We start from the raw sequence: 12,321 nt of genomic DNA, 5'->3' as shown, positions 1-12,321 counted from the left end.
TGGTCTCCTATGTCGACGAGAGTGTCGCATACTTGTCCGACCCCGTTACCAACCTTCAACGTCTATGAGACTCAAACCAACACGATGGCTGCGTTAGATCCTTCGACCGCACAGACCTTACTCTTGATGCTGGACTCGACCTCAAGCACCCCATCGACATCTACCTTTAAAGGTTTTCCACTGTCAACTGTTGATGCAGATGCTACAGTGGTTCCATCGGGAAACACCTTATCAGCTCTCCACCTACATAACTCCTTGACCTGGCACACTTGTGGCTTCACGCATCAGACTCCAGCCACAGCACCTGGAACTAGCGGATTGGGGACTTGTTCCCCTGGTGCCGCATATTCTGATGATCCAACAGGGCCTGGAGGCCATATACCCCTCTACCCGCGACACTGACAGTCTCAACACTGCCTCAACATCCTTTGAGGATTCCATCCTATGTTACTAAAACAACTCAGACCCCACGGGTACAAACAGACCAATGATGTACCCAAACCATAGTACCACAGGTGCGATCCATAGGCACACAAATGTGCTTTCCATGGAATGTCACCACGGAGACACAAACGGTTCTGCCCTCTTCGCCAGTGGCATCTGAATCTGAGCATTATGGATCCTCTGAATTCGAGTCGGACCCAGAAGATAGAGATTCCCTTGTGGACCCGCCAGTGGATGTACCTCCTGCAACATACGTATCTCCTAATGAGGAGATGAAGTCTTATCACAAGCACATTCATGCCATGGCAGAGGCTCTTGGCTTGGACATTCGATCACAATTGTCTACAATTGATGATCCGGTGTACAATTTCATGTTACAGACACAGTCTACTCAACCTGTGGCCTTACCCATGCTTCCAGTTATTACTAGGGCAGCCAAATGCGCATGGGAAGTACTACACACCTCAACACCAACGAGCAAGAGGTTAAAGAGCTTGTACCGTATACAAGAAAAAGATAACACTTCTCTGTTAAAGCACCCTGCACCAAATTCCCTTGTGGTAGATTGTGCAGCCTCCTCAAAGACGGGAAAACGTTACTCAACACCTCCTGAGAAGGAAGGCCACAAACTAGACTTACTGGGCAGGAAGACTTATTCTACTTCATGCCTGTCCATCAAGGTAGCGAACTATGCCGCCTGCACAGCGAAATATTGCCACAGCATTTGGGAGAGCCTACGGAATGAGCTTGACTCTTTACCCCCAGAAGACTTCAAGAAAAAGTACCAACAGACTCTTCAGAGGTCAGCGGAATTAACACGACAACAACTGAGCATCGCCAAACACCTCGCAGAATGAGAGTCCCGCTCCTTGACTGCAGCCGTTAAACTCCCAGGCATGCCTGGCTGCGCTCTACCAGCCTCCAAGCGGACATGAAAGAGAAAATTGAAGGACTAGCATTTGATGGCACTGGGCTTTTCAGTGAATCCACAGACTCAACTATGGAACAGCTTAAAAAGTTGAAATTTACTGACAAAACATTTACAGCTCAAGCTTCCACTTCAACCTACAATCCAAAGTATCGGTCTTACTTGGGAAGATATCGGACTTCGTTCCGCCAACAAGACTGTCGAGACTTCAGGAGACCATATTCATCTTACAATAAGTGTCCCTATCAGGGCAAGAACAAATCCTCTCAGTCTCAGAAATCTAAGCAACCTGAATTCCAAAAGCATCTTTGAGATTCAGGACTACCCATGGACACCACTCCACTCCCCATCCCCGCCAGCAGGGGCCTTACCACCAATGCCAAGCAACAACATCAAGCTGGCAAGCCATGCCCCTGCATGGCACCGCATAACATCAGACTGCTGGGTCTTGAAAATCATTTTGTCGGGCTACACTATAGAGTTCAAGACCACTCCTTGTTATTCGGGGATGAGGATTACTCCACCCTCAAAAACCTTACGGGAGGAAGTACGGGAGTTATTGGAGAAGGGTGCAATCACCCGGGTTCCGTGGGTACACAGGCGGGAGGGATTCTACTCCCGCTACTTTCAAATTCCAAAGAAGGATGGAGGGATCCCTCCCATCATGGATCTCCGTCGCCCAAACAAGCTGATCAAAGTAAGGAAATTTCGAATGATGGCGTTGCAAGAGATACTTCCGCTGCTCCAAGGCGAACACTGGCTTGCAACTCTGGATCTGAAAGACGCCTACTTTCACATCAGCATCAGGGAACACCACAGAAAATATCTCCAATTCGCTGTGGGAGATCAAGTGTACCAATACACAGTATTGCCATTCGGACTGTGCACCGCCCCCCAGGTCTTCACCAAATGTATGGCCGCAGTGATCGCCCATCTCAGGATCCGGGTGGTGGTGGTCACTATTTACCCATATTTGGACGACTGGCTTCTGGCAGCCGGCACCAAAGAAGAGTTACTTTCGTAAATTCAGTGTGTATTATCACTTATCCAGGATCTCAGAATCAAAGTAAACTGGAAAAAGTCGCACCTGGAGCCTCACCAAAGGATCTCCTTCATTGGTGCAATCTTGGACCATGATAGCACAAAAAGCATACTTGCCAAAGGACAGGTTCCACTGCATCCAGAATCTAGTCCATCTCTTCCAACAACAACCCAGGCAACCAGCACAACTCATACAATGGCTTCTTGGTCTGATGGCATCATGCACAGCAGTGGTTCCTTACACTCGCCTGAAGATGCGAAAACTCCAACTGTGGTTCCTGTCCATCTTCCATCCCATCCGGGATGACCCACGGAAACACTTAGAGCTGCCTCTACAAATTCTGAGATCGCTTACCTGGTGGGCAACCCCAAGAAACCTTCTGAGTGGAATTCACTTCAAGGCTCCATCTCCTGCAGTTTGGCTGACAACCGACGCATCTCTCCTTGGTTGGGGTGCTCACTGCAGTGGTCATCGAACGCAAGGGAAGTGGTCTCGGACTCAGTCCCAGCTCCATATCAATTTTCTAGAATTACTGGCAGTTTTCCAGGCACAACAAGCTTTTCTGCCGCTCGTCCACAACCAAGTGGTACAGGTGCAACTTGACAATACAACAGCCCTAGCATACATCAGTCGCCAAGGTGGGACTGTGTCTCGAAGCTTGTGTGCCCTAAGTGTTCAACTGTGTCATTGGTGTATCCGACATCAAGTCACACCCATGGTGATACATATCAAGGGCCTAGACAATGTTCTGGCCGATGACCTCAGTCGTGTGTTTCTGCTGGAATGTCACCATGAATGGTCCCCTCAAAGAGAGCTGTATAGCTTCCCTCTTCCACCGCTGGGTTCAGCCGACCATAGACCTCTTCGCGTCTGCCTTGAACACAAAATGTTTACGTTACTGCTCGAGGGCGGGACACGATCCCCAGTCCCTGGGAGATGCTTTCCAACTGGAATGGTCCCGGGAGATACTTTACATGTTTCCTCCACATCCGATAATCAAACAGGTGGTTGCTCGGCTACTGGCCTCACCTCCTTCGGGGATTCTGATAACGCCTTGGTGGCCCCACCAGCCATGATTTCCTCAAGTACTCAAACTATCACAGGGTCATTTTCGTCATCTCCCTCCAGTACCAGATCTCCTATCCCAAGACAACGGAGTGGTCTTCAACCCAGATGTGCAGACTTTCCGTCTCACCACCTGGCTAATCGGATGTTAGACCATATCCTGCTCAATCAGCGCAAGTCTTCCACCAGATGCAACTACTCAAGCAAATGGTGCATATGCAAGATTTATGCAAGAACACATGGGTTCCTCCCCATGCGAGCTTCTGTACGAGATATTCTTCTTTATCTGACCACCTTGAAGTCTCAAGGCCTGGCTAACGTCTCCTTGAAAGTCCACCTGGCAGCACTTTCATCAAAACATCCTGGCTGGGAAGGGAAGACTTTGTTCTCACATCCACAAAGTAAAGCATTCCTAAAGGGGCTTTCTAATGTATATCCACCCATTCGAGCTCCAGTCCAACCTTGGAGCATCTCCCTGGTTCTCTCATCACTAACTCAGACTCCTTTCGAGCCCATGACCTCTTCACCCCTGAAGCTCATTACCTTGAAAACTGCATTCCTGGTCGCCATAACGACAGCACGCCGAGTTAGTGAACTGACTGCACTGATAGTGGATCCACCCTTCACTAGATTCTTTCCAGAAAAGGTCTTGATGCGTCTGGACCATAATTTCTTACCCAAAGTTGTTTCAGACTTTCATCTGAACCAGGATATAGTCCTCCCCACGTTCTTCATGAACTCTTCAACCGCATTGGAACGATCTATGCACTCACTAGATGTTCGCAGGGCGTTACTATACTACCTGGATAGAACTAAAGACTTTCGCACATCTCCACGCCTTTTCGTGGCTTACAAGGGCTCTAAAAAAGGCATCAACATCACCAGGCAGAGATTATCCTCATGGCTGGTCGAACTCATCAAATTTACCTATCACTTACAGGGCAAATTGCCCCCTGAAGCTATCAAGTCCCATTCAACCCGTGCCTATGCTTCCTCGGCCGCACACCTTTCGGGCATATCTTTCAAGGACATTTGCAAAGCTGCGACGTGGTCCACAGAGAGATACCCTTTGTGAAGCATTACGCGCTGGATGTGCGCTCTGCTGCAGAGGCTAACTTTGGGAGAAGTGTTCTTAAAAGGGTGTTACAATAGCAACTACTGCTCCCTCCTCCTTGGGATAGCTGGCTAAACACCCATTCTTATGGATCTCGATGGATCTCAATCCAGATAAACAGGTTGCTCACCTGTAACTGATGATCTGGAAGAGATCCTTCGACCCCTCTGCAGTAGGGCTACTCTAGGTGCGTAATGGTGTGTAGGCCATTTTCCGATCCAGATACCTCTTTGATGAACTCAGCTTCGTAACTGGATGGTCATCCTTCACGGCGGTCATCCAAAGAACTGAGGAAGATGGCGCCCAGCCTGCCCTTAAATAGCACGCTGCCAGCATTGGGGCGGGGCTTGGATGCCTCAACAAGCTGAGGCATGGGTACCATGTGGTCTCTGCGCAGGCGCAGAACCCATTCTTATGGATGTCGACGGATCTCTTCCAGATCATCAGTTACAGGTGAGCAACCTTTTCTTGAAGTTGGGTACAGATATCAGCTCTGGAACTATGGTTAGTGTGGGGGGAAACAATATCAGCGGATTCTCACGACATGATCAATATTGGTTTATTTGTTCCCCTGTCCCCCACTGGAAGCTGGGCTTATTCTTGAACTCAGGTTTGGCTTTTTCCATGTCATCTAAACCCATCTACGTTATTTTAGTAATCTTGCAACCATCCTAAATGATAAATCAGATTTATTAATCTCCTATTGCAAATGGGAGGGTGGCTGAGGGGTGCTGCCTGAAGGTCTCCTAATAGCTTTGTGAAAGAGGAACATTTTGAAATCGATGCTTCCTGGTTCATAATTCACCCTTGGCCACTATGTTGCACTTGCTCTCCCTAGTTTGGTACTGAAGTTTTGACAAAGCCATACCCCACTTTTCTTTTTTTTTAGTGGTTTGCAGATATTCAGTTTAATTCTAGTTACTTTAGCTAAGGGCTGTACAACTTTAACTCTCCAGTGTTGTTGGACTACAACTCCCACCATCCCCAGCAGCCAATAGCTAGATATGATGAAAGTTATAGTCCAACATCTTCGGGAGGGCTGAAGTTGTGCAGCCCTGCTCTAGCTGAAACTCTAGAGTCAAGGTTTGCCCTGGCTCTGAGCACTTGGGAACTTCATAAAACACTATTAACTATGGGCCTATTCTGTCTTGGAGACATTGTGGGCCAGTCTACTAATCCCTTCCATCTCCCTTTGTCCAGCAAGAAAGTTAGCAAGCCTTCCTAGCCCCTCTTTAGTTACAAACCTGTGATGAAGAGGGTACTAATGACACCCTGCACAGAAAAGGCAGGTTCACACCCTCACTTAGAAATCTGACTGGTTCATTGAGCTTGAAAATGTTAAGGTACCATTTACCACAGCTGCTTCCATAAGCATAGTTTCATATTTGTTTTGCCACTTCTCATTTATTAGGAAACTTCCATTCATGCAGCGGTTTTGTTTGTTTTTTACTCCTTCAGATGACTTCTTTCCTTCAGTCACAATTCTCATCCGTGGGATGTCTGGAAGACATGCGTGGGCCCAGCAGCTTTGCCTTTTGCCGAGGGGAGCCAAATCAAATCAAAAGGTCTTTCTCAAAGCTTATAGTGAAATCCTTTGCTAAAGTGAAAAACTTGTAAGATGCTCAAAGAAGTGTCCATCTTACAGTATTGTTGAATGTAATGAGTTACAACCTTTAGTGCAATTTTATTTTCTTTGTATTTCCATTCAGATTTAGTGCAGCATTGAATATTCCACAATCCTGACTATGCACAGCTCTGAGGTGTCCTTTAGAGAACAGCAATTTATTCATGGCAAAGGCCTGAATTACAAGAGGACAGATTATCCTTCTGTTCCTTTACCTTCCTGCTGCTCTTGTTATGGTTTTTGTAACCTCTGTGTAACTTTAGAATATCTAAAAGTAGGAGTCTATACAGGAGAACCTTGACATTTGCAGGGATTCCGTTCCGGGCTGCAGCTGCAGATATGGAAACTGCAAATATTGAGTTATTGGGGCTATGGGATCGCGGGGGTTAGGTTCCCAGTCAGCCAAATTTTGTGGGGAGCTTCTTACTGTGCTCTGCTGCTCCTTTCTTAGTCGTGCTGTCATGCCTCTAATTGGCGTTTGTCCCCCCCCCCATTTTTTTTACAAAGACGGGAGCCATTTTTCTTTCCTCACATATGCTGAAGTCAGGTGTTTTTCCCCCGACCATGGATATGTGAATCCGTGGATAACGAGGTCCAGCTGTATTCTGCAAGCCTAGCTATAGTTGGAAGCATGCATTGTGATTTGTAGTGAACATTGAATTGTTTAGTTTGGGTCTATGATGTGCCAAGTAAATACATCAAACTAAAATAAAAGACTTCTCCTCGGCATTTTAAAAATCTGATAATCTTCCTTAAGTGGGAGGAATACCACTTACCCATATCCCCAAAGATTCCATAATATATTGTAAAATATTAATGCTTGCTGTGCTGTGACTTATTTTGAAAAACTAGTAACACTGCTTAAAACAAGAGTAAGTCAAACAGTATAGCTGCCAAGGAATCTTTAGAGCCACTTTCATATCATTTAGAGTTGGTGGCTGTTACGTCTATATCTGAAGATTTCTGTAAACTTAATATAGGAATATTTTTATTTTATATATCTAATAATTTGTATGTTGCCTACTAGAAAAGTATCAAGGTGGATAACAAACAAGTAAAAACAATCAAAAGTTTAAAACAAAAATAAAAACATATACAGAATTCACTTTTAAAATGTTTAAAACAAACAAAACAAAAACCTTAGTAAATATTCAGCTAAAAGCCTGGCTGAATAGGTTTGTATTTAGTTGTTTCCTAAAAGCCATCAAGGATAGAGCAGCTCTAATTTCAACAGGAAGGGTGTTCCACAGCCCTGGGGCAACTATAGAGAAGATTTGCCTCTGAGTCATCACCAGATGAAAAACCAGTTGCTTAAAGGACTTACGATCTCAGTGAGGATCCATGATCCCTCACAACTGGGTCTTCTGCACCTGTGCAGTAGGCCCATGGAAGAATCTTTACCTCCATTTAGGCGCTCCGGCCCTTTAAGGCATAGTGATATTGAAGCCTTCAAAGGGTACCTATAGAGCCGGTGTAGAGCGCGGCACTGGTGGCACCCTCAGAGGAACCTCCTTTGATCTTAGTACCCATGTGTATGCTCATATAAATGCATATATCTTCAGGCATGGGTGTGACTTGTCAGCATGCGCTCTTGTTCACAAAGGTGTTAAAAGTGGAACTCTCTCTAGATCTATAGCTTTTTATCTCTTCCTGCTTTGATCTCTGTTGTCTGATTTGAAATAATTTCCGAGTTAGGGCCAGGCAGAGAGTAACAGAATCAAAGCAGGATCTTTAATTTGCGAGGCAAAAATCATCAGTGAATTTAAGTATTTGATATAATTAGTAATGCTATTATTAATATAAATATTTAATATCATTAGTAAATGATATTGTGTTGCTTTAGTAATAGCTTAGAACTACTCAACCTAAAAAATACCTGAACTCTGGGTACCTGCTTTAACTATAAATTATTGCTATTGAATAAATATGTAATATGTGGCATATGTTAAGTAAGGTTATTCCCTTTTTTGAAACAGATGTTTGCCCCTGAACCTCGTCCTGCACCTAAAAATGATGTTGGAATCAAATATAGTGTGAAACACCGGCCATTTCCTGAGGAAGTAGACAAGATTCCTTTTGTGAAAGCTGACCTGAGCATTCCAGACTTGCATGAAATTGTTACTGAGGAAGTAAGAGGTTTATACTGTTTTGATTATTTCCTGTGCATTTTGCTCAGCAAATTCTGTTATGCATTCTCCAGTTAAGAGGTAGTGAGATCCCTTCAGTAACTTCAACTGCCTTTATTCATATACAGCTCTATCCACTAAAACTCTGGATAATTAAACTATGTAAACTGTTGTTGAAGCAGATTTTTTTTCCAGTAAACGGATGCCTGATTGGGATCGAATATCCTTTTCCTGTGAGAATGAAAAGTCAGTCTTGGTCCTCTTAACATTTATTGCAACCTTTCTTTAGTAGCAGTGTCAAAGTGCAGGTTCTGAGCAACAGGTGCTTCTAGTAGTTGAAGAACCTCAGTGGTCAGAATTTTATTAGAAAGTTTCAGCAAAATTGCAGCAGCAGCTTTCCAGGCATTCTGCTTGAGTTCTGTTTGGCTTGGCAAAGGAGGTGCTGCTGTTCTTTGTAGGCTGCTACTGCACTCAGCAGTTTTCAATGTCTGAAAGAAATGAGGGTGTTAAATATATTTCAGCTGGAGGAGCGGCATGAGAAGCTGAGAAATGGTATGGATCAGCAAGTTCTTTATGAGAAGTCTATAGATCAGCAGATGGAAGAAGAATGGAGGAGGAAGAATTTCCCTGATCCAGTCACAGAGTGTAAACCACCACCTCCTGCACAGGAATTCCAGACAGCTCGTCTCTTCCTCTCTCACTTTGGATTTCTGTCACTAGAAGCATTGAAGGTGGTTGGAGACTTCGCTTGTATACTGTTTGCTTCAAACACTGCCCGTATTTGTTAATATTATTTATTATTTTTAGCTCCAGCAGCTTATTGTCTACATTACATAGAGCTGTATAGTAAAACAGACAGGGGCGTAGCAAGGTTGAAGTGGACCCTGGGGCAAAAAGTAAAGATAGGCCCCTGACCTCCCACTTCTCAGTCATCTTTTTCAGAAAGGCAGAAGAGGGAAAGCCACTCAGCTGGTAGTCCCCCCCTCCCTCAGGGATTAGGGACATTTGTCTCCCCCACTCCGTCTTGTTCAATTATAGCTATGCCTGTAAAAGCAGAACATTATACCATTAATAGACTTTTCCCAGAATAAATTAACTGTTTGAAACTGTAAAGCTCTTGCTATCTTATAGGATTGAAAATTGGGGTTCTATGATGATTGAGACCCTTTTTTATGTCTTAGGCTTTATGTTTCAAGTTTTAAAATGAGGTTTCTGTGTTACTGGAACCGAGCACACTCCTGGGTTATCCTTCCATAAGCTCCAAGGCAAGACAGATAATTGGTTAGTTAAAACAAGACTCCGCCTACTTGAAGCTTAGGGGGATGTTCTTGTTAGCCTGGTTTTCCTTGAATGTGCACATATCTTGCTCTTCCTCCATAGAGCTCCAGATGGTTTACATAGCATTCCCAGGTGGTCTTCCATTCAGGCACTTGCCAGATGTAAGCCTGCTTAGCTTCAGCACTGGTTATATCATGTGATTTTAGGCCATGTGTCGGGACTACTGATGCAAACTCTTCTCCAGATTAGTGAATCTTACTTGGCAAATGTATTGTATATCAATAAATGTTAAAGACTTATCCACAGAAAGCCACAGAAGGAGGTTGTGTTGAAGTATTAAATCTGAGTTGCTGCTTTGTTTGGTTAGGAACCTGCTAACAGCAGACTACCTCCTCACCTGATTGCACTTGATTCTTCACAACCTGGGTTTTTTGATGACATTGGCTACCTGGATCTGCTGCCCTGTCGTCCTTTTGATACCGTGTTTGTTTTCTACATGAAGGCAGGCCAAAAAACAAGTCAAGAAGTAAGTGATATGCTGGTTAGCTCTTACAGTAAACATTACCGATTGGTGAGAGAATACAATAGAAAATGCAGCAGTGCATAATCTTGTGCAACTAGCATACAAGAGTATTATTGATAAATTCTTCTTAAACCTCGAAAGCTGGATAGCATTGTGTTGTGATGGGAGATGTCACAGTTTCCTGGTACTATCTAGCGCAATCTAAGATTTACATTCACATCTGCCTAGTTCAGTCATCACGTGGAGCTATGATTGAATCCTGACTTCATGTGACAGCCACTAGCCTTGGGCACATGTTCATTTCAGATCCTGGTTTAGTCAAAGCTGTGGCTAGAATAAGGCAGGGTTACCGGTTGAGATGTAATGAGAGATCCTTGGCTTCTTTTAAGACAGGATCAGATATAGAATCCTTCCTCCCCTTGTGCGCAGAAGGGAGGAAAGGGTGCATGTCCATGTCCCCAAGGCTAGGGAATTCCATGCAAAGCCAGACACCATGTTATGTCTGAACTGGACCATCCTCCCCCATGTATGTGGCACTTTGTAGTGTTTCACAAGTTTAAAAAAAATCACCCTCAAAAATCACAAAAAATATGCTCCTATCTTGCAAACATATCAGACATATGCCTGCTAACTGAACAAAAAGGCTCATCTTAAAATGTTGACTCTTACATTTAGCAGGAAGAGAGCAACTGTCCCTATTTGACCCCAGCACAGCATCCCCTCAGTGGGTGCTGGTGTCTCCTTGCATTTCTTTTTAGATTGTGAGCCCCTTTGGAACAGGGAACCATCTTCTCATTCCATTTTCTATGTAAACCACATTGAGACTTTTGTTGTTGTTGAAAAGTAGGAAATAAAAATATTCTAAATAATAAATCTTCACCACCATAAAGGCTTTAGAAAACATATTTTTAAAAAATAAGAAGGAAAGCAGGGTGATTCAGAAATCCAAATTCTGCAGAAATAACACATTATGTACTTTTTACATGCTTGAATGGAATTCTAGTATGCACACAGTCCTGGACTACATTTCTGATTGATACAGAAAATATGTACAGTACAGCCAGTTCCCTTCGAATCTGCTGTGCTAATTAGATGGATTGATACTGCAGGGTAGCATGTCATTTAGTTTTGTGTTGCCTTCTTTCCCCAGTCTTTAAAAATAATTTAAATAAAATATTACATATATTGCTTTCTGTGCTTCCTGCAATGTTGGTCACTTCTTCCAGATCTTGAAGAATGTAGAGTCTTCCAGAAATGTTCAGCCACACTTCCTAGAGTTCCTGCTCTCTCTTGGCTGGTCAGTTGATGTGGGGAAACACCCTGGATGGACAGGACATGTTTCAACAAGCTGGTCCATTAACAGCTTCTGTGAGGAAGAGGGATCTGATCAAGGTGAGGGGCTTTTGTGGAGAGTTCAGTCTGCTTTAATACCTTGTGCCATTAAAATATCCTTCATCTTAAGAGCTTTTGCTACAATATTGTTTTCTTTCAAGTCTGTTCACTTTGTACTTAACACAGATCTTATTCTCAAAAGCTTTGAATATAAGACACCTTCAAGCATAGAAGCATCCTCATATATAGTTTGACCTGATGTATTGATCTTTGCATTCACATTTCCTCTTGTTTTTTGTGGTCTGTGCAACTATGTTCTTGGGTTTTCGCACTTGATTAGTAAGTACCCCATTGGGAATCCTCTAGAGCTTTACCACAGAGTTTTTTTGGCACTAACCACCACCACCCTGTCACCATCCACCTCCATAGGACTGGCTTGCACCCATTCTCTGCTAGCTCTTCATTGACTGCCGCAGTGGTTACTATGTTAGGAACTTGGCAAAGCAGTTACTTTGTTAGGAACCTGCTAACTTGGCAAAGAGGCACCTTTTAGCGTGGTGATTCTCTTTATTTATCAGAGGAAGAGTAACTGGCCCTATCCACCCCCAGCACAGTACCTCCAGTGACTGTTGCTGGTGTCCATCTTATGTTTCTTTTAGATTGTGAGCCCTTTGGGGACAGGGATCCATCTTATTTATTTATTATTTCTCTGTGTAAACCGCCCTGAGCCATTTTGGGGAGGGTGGTATAGAAATCAAATAAATAAACATTCTCCTTTGATTGGGAAACTTTCTTTCTTTCTGAGAATATCTGCTTATATCTCATTTACTTTGACTTTCCTCAAT

The 12,321-nt window shown here is 43.9% G+C and overlaps 1 protein-coding gene across 6 annotated transcripts in view; it reads left to right on the top strand.

Annotated features, from left to right (window-relative positions):
- RALGAPB (Ral GTPase activating protein non-catalytic subunit beta) overlaps window positions 1–12,321 on the top strand; it is a 94,519-nt gene that overhangs the window by 63,848 nt on the left and 18,350 nt on the right. For all 6 annotated transcript variants that reach the window (XM_053245380.1, XM_053245381.1, XM_053245382.1 and 3 more), the window contains 5 exons: window positions 6,052–6,158; window positions 8,194–8,346; window positions 8,865–9,074; window positions 9,989–10,147; window positions 11,371–11,536. In XM_053245380.1, the coding sequence (XP_053101355.1) occupies window positions 6,052–6,158; window positions 8,194–8,346; window positions 8,865–9,074; window positions 9,989–10,147; window positions 11,371–11,536 (795 nt within the window). The remainder of the gene's footprint in view (window positions 1–6,051; window positions 6,159–8,193; window positions 8,347–8,864; window positions 9,075–9,988; window positions 10,148–11,370; window positions 11,537–12,321) is intronic.

This window comes from Hemicordylus capensis, chromosome 4 (genome assembly GCF_027244095.1).
Source record: "Hemicordylus capensis ecotype Gifberg chromosome 4, rHemCap1.1.pri, whole genome shotgun sequence".
NCBI classification, from domain to species: Eukaryota; Metazoa; Chordata; class Lepidosauria; order Squamata; family Cordylidae; genus Hemicordylus; species Hemicordylus capensis.
The sequence above is the reverse complement of the archived record's forward strand: the minus strand, read 5'-3'. Positions and strand labels throughout refer to the sequence as shown.